The following is a 20302-nucleotide window of genomic DNA, read 5'->3' on the forward strand; positions in this document are numbered from 1 at the left end:
TGTGTGTGTGTGTGTGTGTGTGTGTGTGTGTGTGTGTGTGTGTGTGTGTTTGTTTTATACACACCTGACTCTAGGTTTGACGAGTTCCGATAGCCAGGGTCTCTTTGCAGTTGGATATCCTTCAGAGTGAATATTGATACACCTGAGCGAGAGAGAGATGGAGAGCAGAGAGAGATTTGTAATTATGTGTGAGTATCTCCAGGCCATTCAGAGGACTAGACCATCCCCAGGTTTAGAGACTCACTCTCATGCAGTGTGTGGACCCGTGGCCCCAGGCTCTTAAAGTAGGCCTGCTTCATAGCTTCATCTGCTGAGATCCGCTTCTTGGACTCGTACTGGAAGAGGAGGGAGACCAACAGTTAACACACAGACAGTACAGCAACAACAAAACAGAACGAGTAAGGCAGAAGTGACTACCGTACCCCCTGTTGTTATTTTATCAGTACTGCATGCCAGTGGTTCAGAGTATAACTGCGTAGGTTACACAGTGTGCGGAAAATGTGGACAGAGAAACTCACTTTCAGAAACGATAACACCAGCTCAATGCCTTCTGTGTCCAACCTGAAAAGGAGAGCGAGAATCACAGGGTTTACTGTCAGTCGGTGGTGACTGATGGGAACTTCAGAGGAAGGAAGTGAACAGTTGCTTCACTAAAGTTCCACAGGATTTCCTGCCTCCTGCACTGACTAAACACACTCACGGATACGCAGTCACACACCCACACAGAAACGTGCGCTCTCAAACACACTCATGGACGTGCGCACGCACACGCTACCTGGGTGCATGGTTAATGAAGGGCTGAGGTTTGTATTTGGGGAAGTTGTAGGATTTGAACTCGTCGACGCCAGAGATCCCTGGCCAGCTGTCCTCTGATGGCGTGCCTGAAGAAATAAGAGCGAGGACAGTCTTTAGATAACACTATCAACGTTTAGCTAACGCTCAAATAATGTCCCCATCGTCAGCAGCATGCCTGAGGACTCTCCTGCTTATTTAGAGAGTTCTGTGGTTGTGTGTTTGTCCCTGTAGCAGACACTAGGTGGCGCTAGGTCAGTGGGTTAGATAGGCTGTAACATCCAAATCAGGCTGTATTCTGTCCTCACCCAGCAGTCTGAATATGAGGTGGAGCTCGTCCTCTACGGTGGAGCCAGGAAACAGGGGCCGACCTGCAGCCATCTCATAAAATATACACCCCACACCCCTAAACACAGAGAGAGAGAAATCACGCACACATCAAAAATAGAGGCTAGGGAGTAGGATGAAGGGGTTAGGATGCATAGCTCTTACTAAAAGTTTATGTGTGTACAATTCATTGAATGAAGTGGTCGTAGTTCCTAGGGTGGAAGGGCCTCAAATCTGGACCTCGAAGCCAGTTCCATTGCTTTTTTATTTATTTTATTCTTCCCCTCGAATAAGGGACCTATTTAGACCTGGGACACCAGGTGGGTGCAATTAATTATCGGGTAGAAGAGAAAACCAGCAGTACTCCGCACCTCCAGGGTAGGATTTGCTTACCCTTGGCGTAGCTTGTTAGGATGTAGTGTTCTTACCACATGTCAATTTGTGTGGAGTACTCGGAGGAGCCTAGCAGGACGTCAGGTGGCCGGTACCACAGAGTCACCACCTCGTTGGAGTACGTTTTAGTGGGGACAGACTTAGCCCGCGCCAGACCAAAGTCAGCCAGTTTCAGTTCCCCTCTCTCATTAATGAGCAGGTTCTGGGGCTTTAGGTCTCTGTGGAGAACCTTCCGCTTGTGGCAGTATGCCAACCCCCGCAAAATCTGGAACAAGAAGATCTAGAACCGCACAAACACATGCAATGTTAACCACTATTATGCAAGGGCTTTTATCTAAAGTGACTTACAGTACAGTGAGTGCTAGGTCATTAGTCTTGGTCATACTCACCTTGACGTTGTGCATGCTCATGATGTTCCCACAGTCGTCCATGTACTGCTTCAGGTCTTTATCCTGCACAGGAAGTGAGGTCAGCAGTCAGTCAGACAAGACAGGAAGTACATGTACAACAGCCTACTTAGGACTAGAAACTCCTCAGATAATTAGGGCAGATTTTTGACTACAATGACCAGCATGCAGTGTGAGCAGAGTCAAGTAGTAAGTGATTCTCACCAGGTACTCGAAGACCAGCGTCAGGCTCTTGTCTGTGTGGACGATGTCATGTAAGGTCACGATGTTGGCATGTTTCAGGTCCTTCAGTAACGACACTGGAGAGAGGGAAGGAAAGAGAGGGATGAGGGAGAGAACGAGAAGGGGTAATATAGTGACAAAGAGGAGGAACAATAGTGAATGAGAAAGAGTGATACAAAAATAAAAGACAATGTAGCATTGAAATCAGTAACGGGAGGATGAGGGAGAGGAGAGGTGATTAAGTGATAGAGGAAGAAAGGCACAGAGGTATAGACTCACCTTCTCTGATGGCGGTGCAGGGTGCTCCCTCTTCGTGCTCCAGCCTGATCTCCTTTAGCGCCACCAGGTTGTCAGTCAGCTTACTGCGCCCCTTAAATACTGTAGCATAGGTCCCCTATAGAAAAAACTAACTGGTTATGACCGGAGTCAAAACTAAATCACTTTCAGGAACCTCTTGTGAAAAACATGTTTTCTGAGTTTATAGGAGTGTTTGTGTGTGTTCCCTGACCTCTCCCAGTTTGTCCAGTTTGATGTAGCTCTCCAGCTTCCCAAAACCAATCTCCGACTGAAAAACAGAAATAAAGAGATCATCTTCCATGTTGTTTAGGTCTTTTTTTCCTGTGTTGAATGACGTTCGTACAGGATACCTTCATTCACTGCACAAGATTACATACAGAGACAGTCCAATTCAACCTCATGCCTGTTGCTATGGAGACAACCAGAAAGGAGGGCGGTACCTGAACACTGTCGGGCAATAATGTTATATTCCTTCAATCTCACACACACACACGCACACACGCACGCACGCGTACCAGGGAGGCCCTGCGTGAGAGTCGGCTGAGGGGCTGGTCGAAGGTAGGGCTGCTCAGCTGCAGCTTCTCCAGGTAACCGTCAGGGATACGGATGTCAGCAGGCAGAGACAGACGCTTGTTCAGGTCCTACACACACACACACGGGTTAGAGACGTATCATACACATCACATATATCATGAGTCCTATCGAACACTGCGTCTGTCTGTGTGAGACGTGTAGCCATCTCCACGATTACACCCACACACTAGGTCCTAGAAATGACTCTCTCCTCCCACTCACCCCAGAAAGAGAGACAGAAGAACAGAGGCGCTTCTAGAAAAAATGATCCATACATGAAAACAATCGCTATTGAAGAACACAAAAACAACATAGATAAGCAAACAAGCATCTTCACACACACACACCCACCATGGATATCACGTAACACACTTGTATACCGCCTGCCATCTCTCGCCCATAGAAGCAGATGAAGAGAGCATCGTGTTCTCTCTATAGATAGTGATATGAATCAGTGTATTGTTACAGCCTACGAACCCCATCAACGGGAACAAATGGGCAGAATGATATGCACCCACATGAGTGCGTTTGTGTGAATCTGGTTAGATGTAGTAACCGAGATGATGTGAGTGAGTGAGTGAGTGAGTGAGTGAGTGAGTGAGTGAGTGAGTGAGTGAGTGATTATTCAGATGTCTGATGATTCCCATCTAAAGGCCAAGCACCTCGTGTCTCCGCTCAGACTAATATGATAAACACTTGGCATCAAGGAGAAATAGGTCAATCCCTGTGTGCGCAATAACATAATACTGATATATAGGTAGTCAAGTACTGCTTACATTTCTCCAGACTGACCACCAGGTGGCAGAATGTCACCAGGCTGAGGAAACAACATTCCTACCAGTGATTCTATAACTCAGTAAACAGAACCAGTGAGACAAGCACTAAATCTATTATACATAGAATAAGTTCTAGTCCATGGGACACCAGGAAGTCAGGTCATACTTCACAGCATTCACTCACATAAAAAAAAGAGCAAAAAGAACACAGCTTACACATACAGGAAAAAAGCAAAAACGAGTCACAGAGACGAAAGGAAAAACATCCCCAGTCTTAAAGAGTGACTGAACACTCGCCGATTGGTGTGTTTTTCTGTTGCTTACAAAAAATAAAAAAACAGGATTTCAGTATTGAAGGTGTTTGTCCCTCATGAGACACTAGACACTAGAATTTCACTTCCTCAAAATCCCCAGAATGAATCCAAGATAACTCAAGAAATCTGTAATGAAATACAATTCAAGTTGTTGCCGAGGACGTTTTAGTTAGGTCATTTTACATATAACCAACGTGTTGGGTGCTGTATTTTTCAAGTACAAAAAAAAATATGTGATGCATTGTCTTATGTAAACAAAGTCGGAGCTGCTGGGCAGGTCCGTCACTGTTTATCATATTGGATGGAGAGCAATCACCGCAGCAGTTCACCCCATGTTAGTGGGCAAACGGACACGGTCAAATTAAAAACCTCAACCTTCATTTACCGTTGTGACGCACGGATGAGACTGCCTTTATGACCAAAATGATCCTCTTTACACTTTGTAGTAAATGTTGACACTAGAACAACTGTTTGATTCATACTGATGCCACATCAGTAGATTTTCAAAAGGGAATAATTGCTTTTTAAAAGGCAGTCCCTCTTTAAATCCCAGGTTCTCGCTGAGCTAAGTGGTGCAGTCTCTCTCTCCGTCTCCATCCCACTCCCTGTCCGAGGTTCCTCTCAGGATTGTTGACCAGCTATGTGGCAGGGGATCGTCTGGAACGTCAGCAGTCAGAGGCCAAGCGTGCCACAGATTACTGTCGCATGACAACATTCCATTAGTCAGTCAGTCAGTCTAACTGTTCGTGGCCTGAACCAGCTCATGCTTTCCACCCTGACAGTTGTGTTTGTGTACCTCCATGGAGATGCGTCGTTGCACCCTGTTCCTCAGACACACTCCGGTGGGCGACTGCACCTCGTCTGACGACGTCCCAGACGCCTGGTCACTCTCCCCGTCTGAGCCCATCTTCAGGTTCTCATGGACGATGTCTTTGGAGGAGGAGAGGAAGAGGAGAAAGAGGGAGGAAGAGTTAAGAGTTTAGAAGCAGAACTTGCTCAATTTCAACATTTTGCCTGGCAAATGACACTCGTGATGAGATAAACATGGCAGGGACTTGCTATAGCTTGTGTCAAACTGAGTCAGTAGTCTGCTGTTCTAGTAAGAATAGGAGAGAATAAGTTAGAGACATTACAGAGAGAAGAAGCGCTTTCTCTCATTCTGTCAACAGTTAGTTTATGGCCTGGTCCCAACCCTACAACCTCTCCTTCTCTCTCTCAAGTTCCTTTCTTTCATCATCCTGCAGTCCCTCTCCATTTCTCTCACCCCTTCCCCCTCTCACCCCACAGGCCAAAGATGAAGCACTAACCAACACTGCTTCCTCCAGGGTCATAAAACTAATGCCTCTGGTGTAGAACATGGTGCGTAGTGGGGGGGTGGACTAATGAACACACAGTGTGTGTGTGTGTGTGTGTGTGTGTGTGTGTGTGTGTGTGTGTGTGTGTGTGTGCTGGCACATATTCTCTCTGTCATCAGTGTCAACACCTCCAACCCAGCAGCCTGTCATCATATCATCCAGCACACTACTGTCATTCCCCCCCCCCTCTCCTTTCTGCTTCTCTCTCTAGCCGTCTATCTTCTGCTCTGCCTACCAAATAACCCTCCTTTCTTTCCAACTCCACTCGCTTTCCTCTCCTTGGCCCTATTTCTCCCTCGCTCTCTCCCACTCTGTTGTTTGCGCTAACCAGGCATTTAACATAGTGTGACAGTGTGTTTTAATCTAGTTCCATCTTGTCCCAGATAGACTTGCCTGGTTCTCTCCCCCCCAAAAAAAATCCCCAAACCCATTTAACTCTAACTGGGACAGAGTTCAGTCTGAGGAGAAGCTCTTCGTGAAAACTTATCGACTAGACCGCAGACCATAATAGTTGGCTCACCCTGGAGACCAGAGAACAGCAAGGAACAGCTATCGTCATGGTGATGGCTCAGAGAACATGCAGGGAAGACGTTTGTCCTCAGACACACACAAATGAATGAAATCACATACGCACACAAACATCAAACTTTTAGACGCAAATATACACCCGCACAAACACACAGCGTAGAATGAGAAAGGTCGAGTCGTACAAAACACACTTAATTGCGAGGAAGGTTGGAGATAGAGACGGAGATAGACGAGTGTGGTGTTGTGTGTGATGAAAAGTCACACCGTGACCGTGTCAGGACAGAACTCTCAGGGGCTATGACTCACTTCCTGTTTGTCCTCTGTCGCCATCTGCTCTTTCTCAGTCACTTCCTGGTGCACAGGCACGAGCATGCCCGTCTCCACGGCAACTCACCTTGGCAGCTGGGTGGCATGGCCATGAAGGAGAACAGGCTGCTTATAGCGGTGCTGCTTGTGGGTGTGTCATTAGTAAATATGCCTGCATGTTTGAATGAGTGTGTGACGTGTGTGTGTGTGTGCGCGTGCGAGCATGTGTGCCGTTAGCGTATACGTGCTTGTGCATCTCCGAGTCTGTTTGTTTCTCTCTCTGTGTAACTCACCGAGGCGGCTGCCGTTGCTGGGGAAGGTCATGAAGGAACCCAGGCTTCCTCCGATGACACTGTGTGGCCTGCGGAGGGGGGGCTTCTTGAAGGAGCCGGTGTACTGGTGCAGGAACGAGTGCATGCTGTGGGAGGAGGGCGGTCGCCCATTACGCACGATTGGCTCTGCCAGGAGAAACAATATGTCAATCAATTAGTCAATATGTCAATCAATCGGCCCATCTATCCGATTCATCACGCAATCTACCAATGAATCAATCAGTCATTATAAAACAAGTAGTTCATATACTGTTCAGTCTTCTGTTGAGCAGAATTCAGTAAACAGAGTGCTTCCTTGTTTTATATAATAACAGTAGAAAAAGAGCACTTATGTAACCTAATGTAGGCCAGAGGATTTTAGCTTCATACTTCAACAGCCCAAAATGTCTGTTTGTTTATGTGTGAGTGGTTTCCTTTTCTGTGTGATGTCTTTTCCACAAACAGTGTAGCAGCATTACCTTCCGTCCCCATGCGGTGTTTTTTTCCACAGTATGTGTTTCATCCCACCAGGCTGCTTCTGTTGTTACATAAGGACATAAAGAGCTACTCTCTAGGACACGATCATTCACACTGCTGCTCGCTCTCCCTGTGTGTCAATTTCCCCTCTTTCTCCCTCTCCATGTCTCTCACCCTGTTCTCTCTGTCTCCCTCTGGCCATTGGCACACCCTCTCTTTAAACTCTCATTAGCCATCAAATTAAATCACTTCAGATGGCAAGAAAGGATACTGCTGGCTGCCAGCTACATCAAACATTTCAACTGTATCCTCAGGGGTGACCAAAGGGCCCTAGTGTGTGTCCACTGGCTGGCAGTATCCTTCTCTACTGGCGTTTAGTCAAGAGTCACTTCAGAATAGTAACATTATCAGTCTCTTATCGCTGCGACTGGCACAAAGCGCTGGCTTGTGCGCGCTCTGTTTACTAATACAATCTCTAATACTCGCTCTCTCTCACACTCACACACGCTACTGACCGTTGTCCTTGTTGCCGCCGTCCTCGATGGTCATCTGCTCGGCCAGTTCAGACAGAGACTCGTCTATGGTGTGGCTGGAGCGCAGTGTCAGGGACAGACGCCGCTTAAACCTCTTCATCTTCTCCATCACACAGTCCTCTGGGTTGGCTGGGCACAGAGAGCAAAGGTCAGCACTGGACCCACACACACACACACACACACACAGGTTTTAGGTGGCCAGGCGTAAACAAGTAACTTGTAATTGTCTCGCTAGTCACTTCTAGTCCAATGTTGCTCACATAGGGACATGTTAGCTTCCTTATGTTGAGATTGGTACAGCTGGGCTGGAGTAAGTATGTTGTGTTGTTGTGATTGTGTTATTAATCCAGTACGGACTGGTATTGTACATGCTACCAACACATGGACACACAGACCGTGAGAAGCCCAATCCTTAAGCTGCAAGAGTATGCATGAGAGGCTGAGAACACACGCGTGTGCTAAAATAGCACTGTTCATAAATAAACTACACCTTTTAATCTAATATTTATGATGAGTAGAGGGGAATACTGCAGTCACTGCACCTCCCCTCAGCACTCAGCTAGGGCCTTAATAAAGCACCAATTAAACATGAATTTAACATCCAAACATGAATACCGCTTTCCTTAATTGTAAGCAAAATGCATTAATACACACACACTTATACATACATACCAACACAGATGCAGAAGCAGACACACACATAATTTGTCAAGGCCATCTACTGTGGCTAAAATGACATAACGAGAAGTGCAACACAGAGGTCAACTTCAAAATCCACAGTACCAGCTAAATATAGGAATAGCAGTCATACACACACTTAAAAACACACACACACACACACACACACACACCTCCCCATCAGTGTCCTCAGACTGGCCACACCCTAAGTAACAGCAGTGGTCGTCATGTGGTTGTGTCCTGTGATGTTATTGGTGGGCTGCAGTGACAGATCTAGTCCAGCGGCTGCAGTGATTGGCCGAGGCAGGCTGGCTGGCTGAGTGTGATGGGAGGTGAAAAGGCCAGCAGACTGGGAGAACTGGCCACATTTCATAGCAACACAAATACCAGCCTGGTCCGATGGTATGGCTGTGTTGTGTGTGCATCAATCTGTGTAGGATCTACTGTATGTGTGTAAGTCTATCAATGAATTATGTGTTGTGCGGATATGCTAGTGTATGATTTGTGTGTATGGTAAATATGTATAAATGCATGTAGAATACAGTGTGTGTGTGTGTGCATGTGTGTATGTATGGTGTGTATATCAGTGTATGGTTTGGGTATCAGTGTGTGTGTTTATGTGTGTGTACGCGCATACTGACACAGCAGTAAGCCAGGTCATAGGAAACACCTTGTTCTCTCTGCCTCAGGCCAGTTTCCCTGCCCATTGTGTTGCCGCGGTGACTCCCCTCGAGAGTGGGACCCCCCGCTTCTAACCCCCTCACACCATCCCGTACTGGACACAGCGATAACACACTGCCAGCTAGCAGTGAAGGGTGCGGCGTGCGTGTGTCTCTCACACACACACACGGGATACAGTTATCTCCTACATCATGGAAACATCCTAACACAGCACTAACCTCACATCAGACAGACACACAGACACACAGACAGACAGACGGTACAGACAGACGGTACAGACAGGCGGGACAGACAGGCGGGACAGACAGGCGGGACAGACAGACAGAGACAGACAGACAGAGACAGACAGAGACAGACAGGCGGGACAGACAGACAGAGACAGACAGACAAGAAGAGGACCAAGATTATCTAGCTATTCATCTCTCCAGCCATCTACACTATATATACAAAACTATATAGACACGCCTTCAAGTTAGTGGATTAGGCTATTTGAGTCATACCGGTTGCTGACAGGTGTATAAAATCAAGCACACAGCCATGCAAACTCCATAGACAAACATTGGCAGTAGAATTGCCCGTACTGAAGAGCTCCGTGACTTTCAACGTGGCTCAGTCATAGGATGCCACCTTTCCAACAAGTCAGTTCATCACATTTCTGCCCTGCAAGAGATACCCCGGTCAGCCGTGAAGTGCTGTTATTGTGAAGCAACAACGGCTCAGCCGTGAAGTGGTAGGCCACACAATCTCACGGAACGGGACCGCCGAGGTGCTGAAGCAACTGCGAGCCAGGCCTAATCGCCCAACATCAGTGCCCAACCTCACTAATGCTCGTGGCTGAACGGAAGCAAGTCCCTGCAGCAATGTTACAACATCAAGTGTTAAGCCTTGCCAGAAGAGTGGAGGCTGTAACAGCAGCAAAACAGGGGGGGGGACCAACTCCATATTAACGCCCAGGATTTTGGAATGAGATGTTCGACGAGCAGGTGTCCACATACTTTTGGTCATGTACTGTACCTTTCTCTTTCACTCCCTCTGAGATCATTAGCTCCACTGCATCCGCTTGAGACACCATCTGTCTGCCTAGATAAACATCTCAGTCATCCTTCAAATCCCTGTGTCATTCCTGATGGCATGAGCGTACATTGCAGGAATCCCTGGAATCGTTCAAGCAATGACTGTCTGGATCTGTGACTGCAGTTCACCACCCCCCTCCTCCCCTCCCAAGTGCACACACACCCCTCCCAAGTGCACATACACCCCCTCCCAAGTGCACATACACCCCCTCCCAAGTGCACATACACCCCCTCCCAAGTGCACATACACCCCCTCCCAAGTGCACATACACCCCCTCCCAAGTGCACATACACCCCCTCCCAAGTGCACATACACCCCCTCCCAAGTGCACATACACCCCCTCCCAAGTGCACACACACCCCTCCCAAGTGCACACACACTCACCATGTCCAGCCTAAGCCTATAGGCTCAAATTACCTCCAGGCGTACAGGTGCCAGTCAGTACGGCGCAACGTCAAAGAACGATCAGATACAAATATATAGTGTAGAACAGACATGCCTCTCTGTCATGAAGAGTGAGGAATCACATCAGCTCTCAAATACACCCCAGGCCAATGCATAGAAAACTCATATAGCAGCACAGTCCCCCCTCCCCTCACCAGTCAACCACTGATCTACCAATGAAACACTGTGTGTGTGTGTGTGTGTGTGTGTGTGTGTGTGTGTGTGTGTGTGTGTGTGTGTGTGTGTTTAGGGGATAAAAGATAAGTCTCCCCCACCCTTCGCCCCCCACATGCCCTAACACCCACCATGTACCTGGCAGGGCGAACGCTTTGATGTCAGGTTTAAGTGTGTGTGTGTGTGTGTGTGTGTGTGTGTGTGTGTGTGTGTGTGTGTGTGTGTGTGTGTTGCACGGGTATGACCTGGTTCTCTTCTCATCTCAGCTGGAGTTGATCTCATTAAAACAAACTTAGTTAATGGAGGAGTGTGCACACACGTGTTTTCTTAGTTTTACTATCGTTGTGGGGACATTACGCCAGTCCCCATAAGGAAAAAGCTCATTTTAGGCTTACGTTAGTGGTTAAGGATTAGGTGTAGAGTTAAGGTTAGGGAAAATAGGATTTTGGATGGGAATGAACTGTTTGGTCTCCACAAGGATAGTAAAACAAAGGTGTGTTGACATGTGTGAGCGCATCTGTTTAAGCACAACAAAACTGCTGGGGGGAGAAAAAGAGAAAGAGAGAGAGAGAGAGAAACAAAAAAAACTAGAATGCTATTTGGCCCTAAACAGAGAGTACACAGTGGCAGAATACCTGACCACTGTGACTGACCCAAACTTAAGGAAAGCTTTGACTATGTACAGACTCAGTGAGCATAGCCTTGCTATTGAGAAAGGCCGCCGTAGGCAGACCTGGCTCTCAAGAGAAGACAGGCTATGTGCACACTGCCCATAAAATGAGGTGGAAACTGAGCTGCACTTCCTAACCTCCTGCCCAATGTATGACCATATTAGAGACACATATTTCCCCCAGATTACACAGATCCACAAAGAATTTGGGTAAAAAAACGATTTTGATACACTCCCATATTTATTGGGTGAAATACCAGTGTGCCATCACAGCAGCAAGGTGTGTGACTTGTTGCCACAAAAGAAGGGAAACCAGTGAAGAACAAACACCATTGTAAATACAACCCATATTTATGTTTATTTTCCCTTTTGTATATTAACTATTTGCACATAATATGACATTTGAAATGTCTTTTTTCTTTTGGAACTTTTGTGAGTGTAATGTTCACTGTTAATTTGTATTGTTTATTTCACTTTTGTTGATTATCTACTTCACTTGCTTTGGCAATGTAAACATATGATTCCCATGTCAATAAAGCCCTTAAATTGAAAGGGAGGTAAAAACAGAGAGAGCAGAAGAGCGAGAGAGAAAAACAGAGAGAGCAGAAGAGTGAGAGAGAAAAACAGAGAGCAGAAGTGTGTGTTCGGAGTTCACTAATAGGATTTTCCAACAGAACATTCTCCATTTATCCTATCAGCCACACTCGTGGTCCACACACACACACAGTATTGAGTGCAGTAATGCCAATTAGGCTATGATATTAACATGCTCTGTTACCATTCCAACAACTCTATCCTGTGCGGGACACAGGCCTGGTCATGTGGCTGGGGCTGAGTATGCCTGTGTCTGCCCCTCAGGGCATCACTGTCCTTGGGCAGACAGGCTAGGAAAGTGGGCAGGCTGTGGAGGATTGGGTTGCTGAAACCAAGGTTGTCTGCTGCTGTGGGGAGTGACACACACGCTCTCCCTTTCCTGATGCATTTTGAAATGTTTTAATTTAACCTTTATTTAACTCAGCTCAGCTGCATGAGCTGAGCTGGCAAGGAAATATGAGAAGAACTGAGGGCCAAGGAAGCCACAGCTGTCCTCCAATGTGTGTGTGTGTGTGTGTGTGCGTGCGTGCGCATTGGGCAGTCTTTTATATCCAACAATGAAAAAACATATGCTGCTGGTCCCACCTTCAGTAACTGGAGCAGATCCCTCTCTGCCACCCTGCAGCATAGATATAGAGTTACTAGATTAGCTGTTCCCATTGGACAGGGTCCAGAATCCTGTATCAGCAGCACAGGGAGAAAACGCAACCTCTTCCTCCCTCTCATTCTCTAACTCACCCTCTCTCTAGTGGTTGCACTCACTCACACACACAGTACAGCAGGGATCATCAACTAGATTCAGCCGCAGGCCGATTTCTTCTTGAGCAGATGGTCATGGGGCCAGAACAATTACAAATAATTTGTAGACTGCAAACTGACCACAAGAAGCCCAAACAGATATACAATTTTACTAAAAGTTATTTAAAACCTTGCTTACATTGCACAAGATCACATACACTGAGTGTACAAAACATTAAGAACACCTTCCTAATCTCTTTCTCATATATATATATATATATATATAGTGTACCAACACACCTACTCATTCAAGGGTTTTTCTTTATTTGTACTATTTTCTACATTGTAGAATAATAGTGAAGACTTCAAAACTATGAAATAACACATGGAATCATTTAGTAACAACAACAAAAAAGTGTTAAACAAGTGAAAATATATTTCAGATTTGAGATTATTCAAAGTAGCCACCCTTTGTCTTGATGACAGCTTTGCAAAATCTTGGCATTCTCTTAACCAGCTTCATGAGGTAGTCACCTGGAATGCATTTCAATTAACAGGTGTGCATTCATTTGTGGGATTTCTTCCCTTCTTAATGCGTTTGAGCCAATCAGTTGTGTTGTGACAAGGTAGGGGTGGTATGCAGAAGATAGCCCTATTTGGTAAAAGACCAAGTCCATATTATGGCAAGAACAGCTCAAATAAGCAAAGAGAAATTACAGTCCATCATTACTTCAAGACATGAAGGTCAGTCAATCTGGAAAATGTCAAGAACTTTGAAAGTTTCTTCAAGTGCAGTCGCTAAAACCATCAAGCACTATGACAAAACTGGCTCTCATGAAGACCGCCTCTGCTGCAGAGGACAAGTTCATTAGAGTTAACTGCAACTCAGATTGCAGCCCAAATAAATGATTCAGAATTCAAGTAACAGAAACATCTCAACATCAACTGTTCACAGGAGACTGCGTGAATCAGGCCTTCATGGTCGAATTGCTGCAACGACACCACTACTAAAGGACATCAATAAGAAGAGACTTGCTTGGGCCAAGAAACACGAGCAATGGACATTAGACCGGTGGAAATCTGTCCTTTGGTCTGATGAGTCCTAATTTGCGATATTTGGTCCAATCGCCGTGTCTTTGTGAGACGCAGAGTAGGTGAACGGATCACCTCTGCACGTGTTTCCCACCGTGAAACATGAAGGAGGGGGTGTGATAGGGTAGGGGTGCTTTGCTGGTGATATTGTCAGTGATTTATTTACAATTCAAGGCACACTTAACCAGCATGGCTACCACAGCATTCTGCAGCCATACGCCATCAAATGTGCCGAATACAACAGGTGTAGACCTTACAGTGAAATGCTTACTTACAAGCCCTTAACCAACATTGCAGTTTTAAGAAAATATATATATTTTTAAAAGAGATAAGAATAACAAATGATTAAAGAGCAGCAGCAGTAAATAACAATAGGGGGCTATATACTGGGGGTACCGGTACATAGGCAATGTGCCGGGGCACCGGTGTCGATGTATTTTGTACATGTAGGTAGAATTACTAAAGTGACTATGCATAGATAACAGAGAGTAGCAGCAGCGTAGAAGGGGAAGGGGGGGGGCTTACCAGGCAGTGATGCAATCCATCATGATGCTCTCGGTGGTGCAGCTGTAAAACCTTTTGAGGATCTGAGGACCCATGTCAAATCTTTTCAGTCTCATCAGGGGGAATAGGTTTTGTCGTGCCCTCTTCACAACTGTCTTAGTGTGCTTGGACCATGTTAGTTTGTTGGTGATGTGGACACCAAGGAACTCTCAACCTGCTCCACTACAGCCCCGTCAATGAGAATGGCGGTGTGCTCTGTCCTCCTTTTCCTGTAGTCCACAATCATCTCCTTTGTTTTGATCATGTTGAGGGAGAGGTTGTTGTCCTTGCACCACACAGTCAGGTCTCTGACCTCCTTCCCATAAGCTGTCTCATCGTTGTCGGTGATCAGGCCTACCACTGTTGCATCATCAGCAAACTTAATGATGGTGTTGGAGTCATGCCTGACTGTGCAGTCATGAGTGAACAGGGAGTACAGGAGGGGACTGAGCATGCACCCCTGAGGGGCCCCCCTTGTTGAGGATCAGTGTAGCGGATGTGTTACCTACCCTTACCACCTGGGGGCGGCCCATCAGGAAGTCCAGGATCCAGTTGCAGAGGGAGGAGTTTATTCCCAGGATCCTTAGATTAGTGATGAGCTTTGAGGGCACTATGGTGTTGAACGCTGAGCTGTAGTCAATGAACAGCATTCTCACATAGGTGTTCCTTTTGTCCAGGTGGGAAAGGGCAGTGTGGAGTGCAATAGAGATTGCATCATCTGTGGATCTGTTTGACCGGTATGCAAATTGGAGTGGGTCTAGGGTTTCAGGGATAATGGTGTTGATGTGAGCCATGACAAGCCTTTCAAAACATTTCATGGCTACAGACGTGAGTGGTACAGGTCAGTAGTCATTTAGGTAGATTACCTTAGTGTTCTTGGGCACAGGTACTATGGTGGTCTGCTTGAAACATGTTGGTATTACAGACTCGACAGGGAGAGGTTGAAAAATGTCAGTTAAGACACTTGCCAGTTGGTCAGCGCATGCTCGTATGTACACGTCCTGGTAATCCGTCTGGCCCAGCGGCCTTGTGAATGTTGACCTGTTTTAAAGGTCTTACTCACGTCGGCTACGGAGAGTGTGATCACACAGTCATCCAGAACAGCTGATGCTCTCATGCATGTTTCAGTGTTACTTGCACCTTGAAGCGAGCATAGAAGTTATTTAGCTCGTCTGGTAGGCTCATGTCACTGGGCAGCTCTCGGCTGTGCTTCCCTTTGTTGTCTTTAATAGTTTGCAGGCCCTGCCAAATCCGACGGACATTGGAGCTGGTGTAGTACGATTCGATCTTAGTCCTGTATTGACTCTTTGCCTGTTTGATGGTTCGTCGGAGGGCATAGCGGGATTTCTTATAAGCTTCCGGGTTAGAGTCCTGCTCCTTGAAAGCGGTAGCGCTACCCTTTATCTCAGTGCGAATGTTGCCTGTAATCCACGGCTTCTGGTTGGGGTATGTACATACAGTCACTGTGGGGACGACGTTCTCAATGCACTTATTGTTAAAGCCAGTACTCCTCAATGCCATCGGAAGAACATATTCCAGTCTGTGCTAGCAAATTTTGGCCCATTCCTCCTGACAGAGCTGGTATAACTGAGTCAGGTTTGTAGACCTCCTTGCTCGCACACGCTTTTTCAGTTCTGCCCACAAACTTTCTATAGGATTGAGGTCAGGGCTTTGTGATGGCCACTCCAATACCTTGACTTTGTTGTCCTTCAGCCATTTTGCCACAACTTTGGAAGTATGCTTGGGGTCATTGTCCATTTGGAAGACCCATTTGCGACCAAGCTTTAACTTCCTGACTGATGTCTTGAGATGTTGGTTCAATATATCCACAATTTTCCTGCCTCATGATGCCATCTATTTTGTTAAGTGCACCAGTCCCTCCTGCAGCAAAGCACCCCCACAACATGATGCTGCCACTCCCATGCTTCAAGGTTGGGATGGTGTTCTTCGGCTTGCAAGCCTCCCCCTTTTTCCTCCAAACATAACGATGGTCATTATGGCCAAACTGTTCTGTTTTTGTTTCATCAGACCAGAGGACATTTCTCCAAAAAGTACAATCTTTGTCCCCATGTGCAGTTGCAAACCGTAGTCTGGATTTTTTATGGCGGTTTTGGAGCAGTGGCTTCTTCCTTGCTGATTGGCCTTTCAGGTTATGTCGATATAAGACTCATTTTACTGTGGATACAGATACTTTTGAACCGGTTTCCTCCAGCATCTTCACAAGGTCCTTTGCTGCTGTTCTGGGATTGATTTGCACATTTCGCACCAAAGTACGTTCATCTCTAGGAGACAGAACGTGTCTCCTTCCTGAGCGTTATGACGGCTGCGTGGTCCCATGGTGTTTATACTTGCGTACTATTGTTTGTACAGATGAACGTGGTACCTTCAGGCGTATGGAAATTGCTCAAGGATGAACCAGACTTGTGGAGGTCTACAATTCTTTTTCTGAGGTCTTCGCTGATATATTTTGATTTTCCCATGATGTCAAGCAAAGAGGCACTGAGTTTGAAGCTTGGCCTTGAAATACATCCACAGGTTCACCTCCAATTGACTCAAATGATGTCAACTAGCCTACTAGATGCTTCTAAAGCCATGACATCATTTTCTGTAATTTTCCAAGCTGTTTAAAGGCACAGTCAACTTAGTATATGTAAACTTTTGACCCACTGGAATTGTCTGTAAACAAATGTTGGAAAAATTACTTGTGTCATGCTCAAAGTAGATGTCCTAACCGACTTGCCAAAACCAGAGTTTGTTAACAAGACATTTGTGGAGTGGTTGAAAAATTAGTTTTAATGACTCCAACCTAAGTGTATGTAAACTTCCAACTGTATGCATGTATAATAATGACAATTACAACAATACTGAATGAACACTTCTTTTAACTAAAAATGTAACAGAAATAAAATCTATTTAGTCTCAAATAAATAATGAAACATGTTCAATTTGGTTTAAATATTGCAAAAACAAAGTGTTGGGGAAGAAAGTAAAAGTGCAATATGTGCCATGTAAGAAAGCTAACGTTTAAGTGCCTTGCTCAGAACATAAGAAAGCTGCTGGTTCCTTTTAACATGAGTCTTCAATATTCCCAGTTAAGAAGTTTTAGGTTGTAGTTATTATAGGAATATTTCTCTCTATACCATTTGTATTTCATATACCTTTGACTATTGGATGTTCTTATAGGCACTATAGTATTGCCAGCCTAATCTTGGGAGTTGATAGGCTTGAAGTCGTAAACAGCGCTGTGCTTCAAGCATTGCGAAGAGCTGCTGGCAAACGCAGGAAAGTGCTGTTTGAATGAATGCTTACGAGCCTGCTGCTGCCTACCACCGCACAGTCAGACTGCTCTATCAAATATCAAATCAATGACTTAATTATAATAACACACAGAAATACGAGCCTTAGGTCATTAATATGGTCAAATCCAGAAACGATCATTTCGAAAACAAAACGTTTATTCTTTCAGTGAAATACGGAACCGTTGCGTAATTTATCGAACAGGTGGCAACCCTAAGTCTAAATATTACTGTTACACTGCACAACCTTCGATGTTATGTAAAATTCTGGCAAATTAATTACGGTCTTTGTTAGGAAGAAATGGTCTTCACACAGTTCGCAACGAGCCAGGCGGCCCAAACTGCTGCATATACCCTGACTCTGCTTGCATTGAATGCAAGAGAAGTGACACAATTTCCCTAGTTAATTTTGCCTGCTGACATGAATTTCTTTAAACTAAATATGCAGGTTTCAAAATATATACTTGTGTATTGATTTTAAGAAAGGCATGGATGTTCATGGTTAGGTACATTGGTGCAACAAATGTGCTTTTATCGCGAATGCGCTTTTGTTAAATCATCACCCATTTGGCGAAGTTGAAGCAGGCTGTGATTCTATGATAAATTAACAGGCACTGCATTGATTAAATGCAACGCAGGACAAGCTAGATAAACTAGTAATATCAACAACCATGTGTAGTTAACTAGTGATTATGTTAAGATTGATTGTTTTTTTATAAGATAAGTTTAATGCTAGCTAGCATCTTACCATGGCTCCTTGCTGGATTCATGCAACAGGTGGTCAGCCCGCCACGCAGCCTCCTCATAGATTGCAATGTAATCGGCGTCCAAAAATGCCGATTACCGATTGTTATGAAAACTTGAAATTGGCCATGTCAATTAAATCGGTCGACCTCTAGTCTGGATATATGTATTATACGAGGGAATGCTTTGGAACAGATTCACATAATTTAAATCACTTGGAGCTGATTTACTGGTGTTTGTACAGTCTTTAATATCCAACAATAAAAAAAAACATACCTACCTTTTTATTTTTGCTCAGAAAACAGGGGGCCAAATATTATATATTTTTGAAATCACCCACGGGCCACCAGTTGGGGAAGCCTGCTGTACAGGTAGGGCTGCACGATATGGGCAACTAATCGAATTGTGATTTTTTTAACCAATTGTTGCGATTGTGATTCGACTTGCGATTTAGATCAAAACACTTGGGTGAACTGTTGAAATCACATAACATTACTCCGACTCTATGGTTGGTTTTGTTTGGCATGACAACTCATGAAAAAGACCTGTAGAAGTTTCTGCGACAGGCTAGGAACTAGGGATGAACGATAATCGGTGAACATATCGGAATCCGACGATATTAGCTAAAAATGCCAACATCGGTATCGGCCCGATGTCTAGTTTAATGCCGAAGTCCAAAATCGATATCAAAGCTGATGTGCATACCTATATAACCTAGGTACATGACGTAATGACGCCACGTACAATCGAGCAGTCATTTGAAAGAGTAAGAACATTTCAGCGAGACAACTCAAAGGTGAAATCCATTAACGCCAAGATAGTGGAATTCATTGCCCTTGACAATCAACCGTTCTCTGTCGTGGGTAGGCCGTCATCGTAAATAAGAATTTGTTCTTAACTGACTTGCATAGTTAAATAAAGGTTAAATTAAAATTGTTTAAAATGTTAGCTTTCGCCGACTAGCGAAGCACCGGTACAAGTTGCGCTACCGGAGTTACACAGTAATAGCGTCACTGCTATTAGCTTCACGACATACCATGGAACGCCGTTTGGGTCTTTACGTGTCAAATAACACTATTTTACAATACCGTGTTGGTAATAAAGCATTATTTGTTCAACCGCAACTTCAGGGGTAGCTAGCTTTAACTTGGTACCTAGCTAGCACTAATACAACCAGGCTGAAAACAACGACCAGTAGAAACTGCAGTTATTTTCATTATTCTTAGCAATAATTTAGGAATCCTTGTGAGTAAGTATTAGCTAGGTAGCCACTTTTTGTTTGCCTATTGAAATTTAACTTCAGTTCATGAAAATAAATAGCTAGCCAGCTACTTAACTCTGTTGCCCAAAACTAACGTTATAAGCAGCCAGCTAGCTTCATCTGGCTAGTGAGGCTCGACCGGACCGGGTTATGTGTTGTGAAGCTAGCCACAATAAGGATTAAGCACAATAGTGGAATTTGCGGTTTGCCTACAAAATAAAAATACCTCTTTCAAAGTGATGCAGAAGGTTACAATTGGTGGAATCATGCCATATTTAGACTAGATAATGTTAAACAAGGTTGGAATGTGAAGCAATGAAATGGGCTATCAGTCTACTCGGTGACACCAACAGAACACAACTGTCAAGAGTTTACGTAAATATTAGCGTTGTAGCTCTTATTCCGGAACTGTGACTGTGTGAAATCACCTCCCCAGTCAGCCTATTGTGTGTATTGACGTTCATATTGCACTGTATAGCTTTACCTAAGAATTGGGAATCAATGAAATGGGGTATCAGTCTACTCAATACCCAATATTTTTTTTTCCTCCTCAGAGTTATCAGACTCCAAAACATCCACGCAGTATTGTTTTTCCTCGGGAATAGTGTTCAATACACATAGATTGACAATAAATGTGGCTCATTTCACAGTTGTTTCAGAGTCCCGCAATAAGAGCTACGACACTAATGTTCTCTGGGTGTC

At 45.0% G+C, this 20302-nt stretch overlaps 1 protein-coding gene across 2 annotated transcripts in view; it reads right to left on the minus strand.

Annotated features, from left to right (window-relative positions):
* Nucleotides 1–20302, minus strand: part of LOC106609285 (cyclin-dependent kinase 17) — a 38751-nt gene that overhangs the window by 1766 nt on the left and 16683 nt on the right. For both annotated transcript variants that reach the window (XM_014207920.2, XM_014207919.2), the window contains 14 exons: nt 7594–7740; nt 6584–6748; nt 4898–5031; nt 2954–3079; nt 2650–2706; nt 2421–2535; nt 2124–2218; nt 1902–1964; nt 1548–1792; nt 1101–1198; nt 776–881; nt 519–561; nt 245–335; nt 65–142 (listed from right to left, as the gene is read on the minus strand). In XM_014207920.2, coding sequence (XP_014063395.1) covers nt 65–142; nt 245–335; nt 519–561; nt 776–881; nt 1101–1198; nt 1548–1792; nt 1902–1964; nt 2124–2218; nt 2421–2535; nt 2650–2706; nt 2954–3079; nt 4898–5031; nt 6584–6748; nt 7594–7720 — 1543 coding nt within the window. In that variant the 5' untranslated portion in view covers nt 7721–7740. The remainder of the gene's footprint in view (nt 1–64; nt 143–244; nt 336–518; nt 562–775; nt 882–1100; nt 1199–1547; nt 1793–1901; nt 1965–2123; nt 2219–2420; nt 2536–2649; nt 2707–2953; nt 3080–4897; nt 5032–6583; nt 6749–7593; nt 7741–20302) is intronic.

This window comes from Salmo salar, chromosome ssa07 (assembly GCF_905237065.1).
Source record: "Salmo salar chromosome ssa07, Ssal_v3.1, whole genome shotgun sequence".
Lineage (NCBI taxonomy): Eukaryota > Metazoa > Chordata > Actinopteri > Salmoniformes > Salmonidae > Salmo > Salmo salar.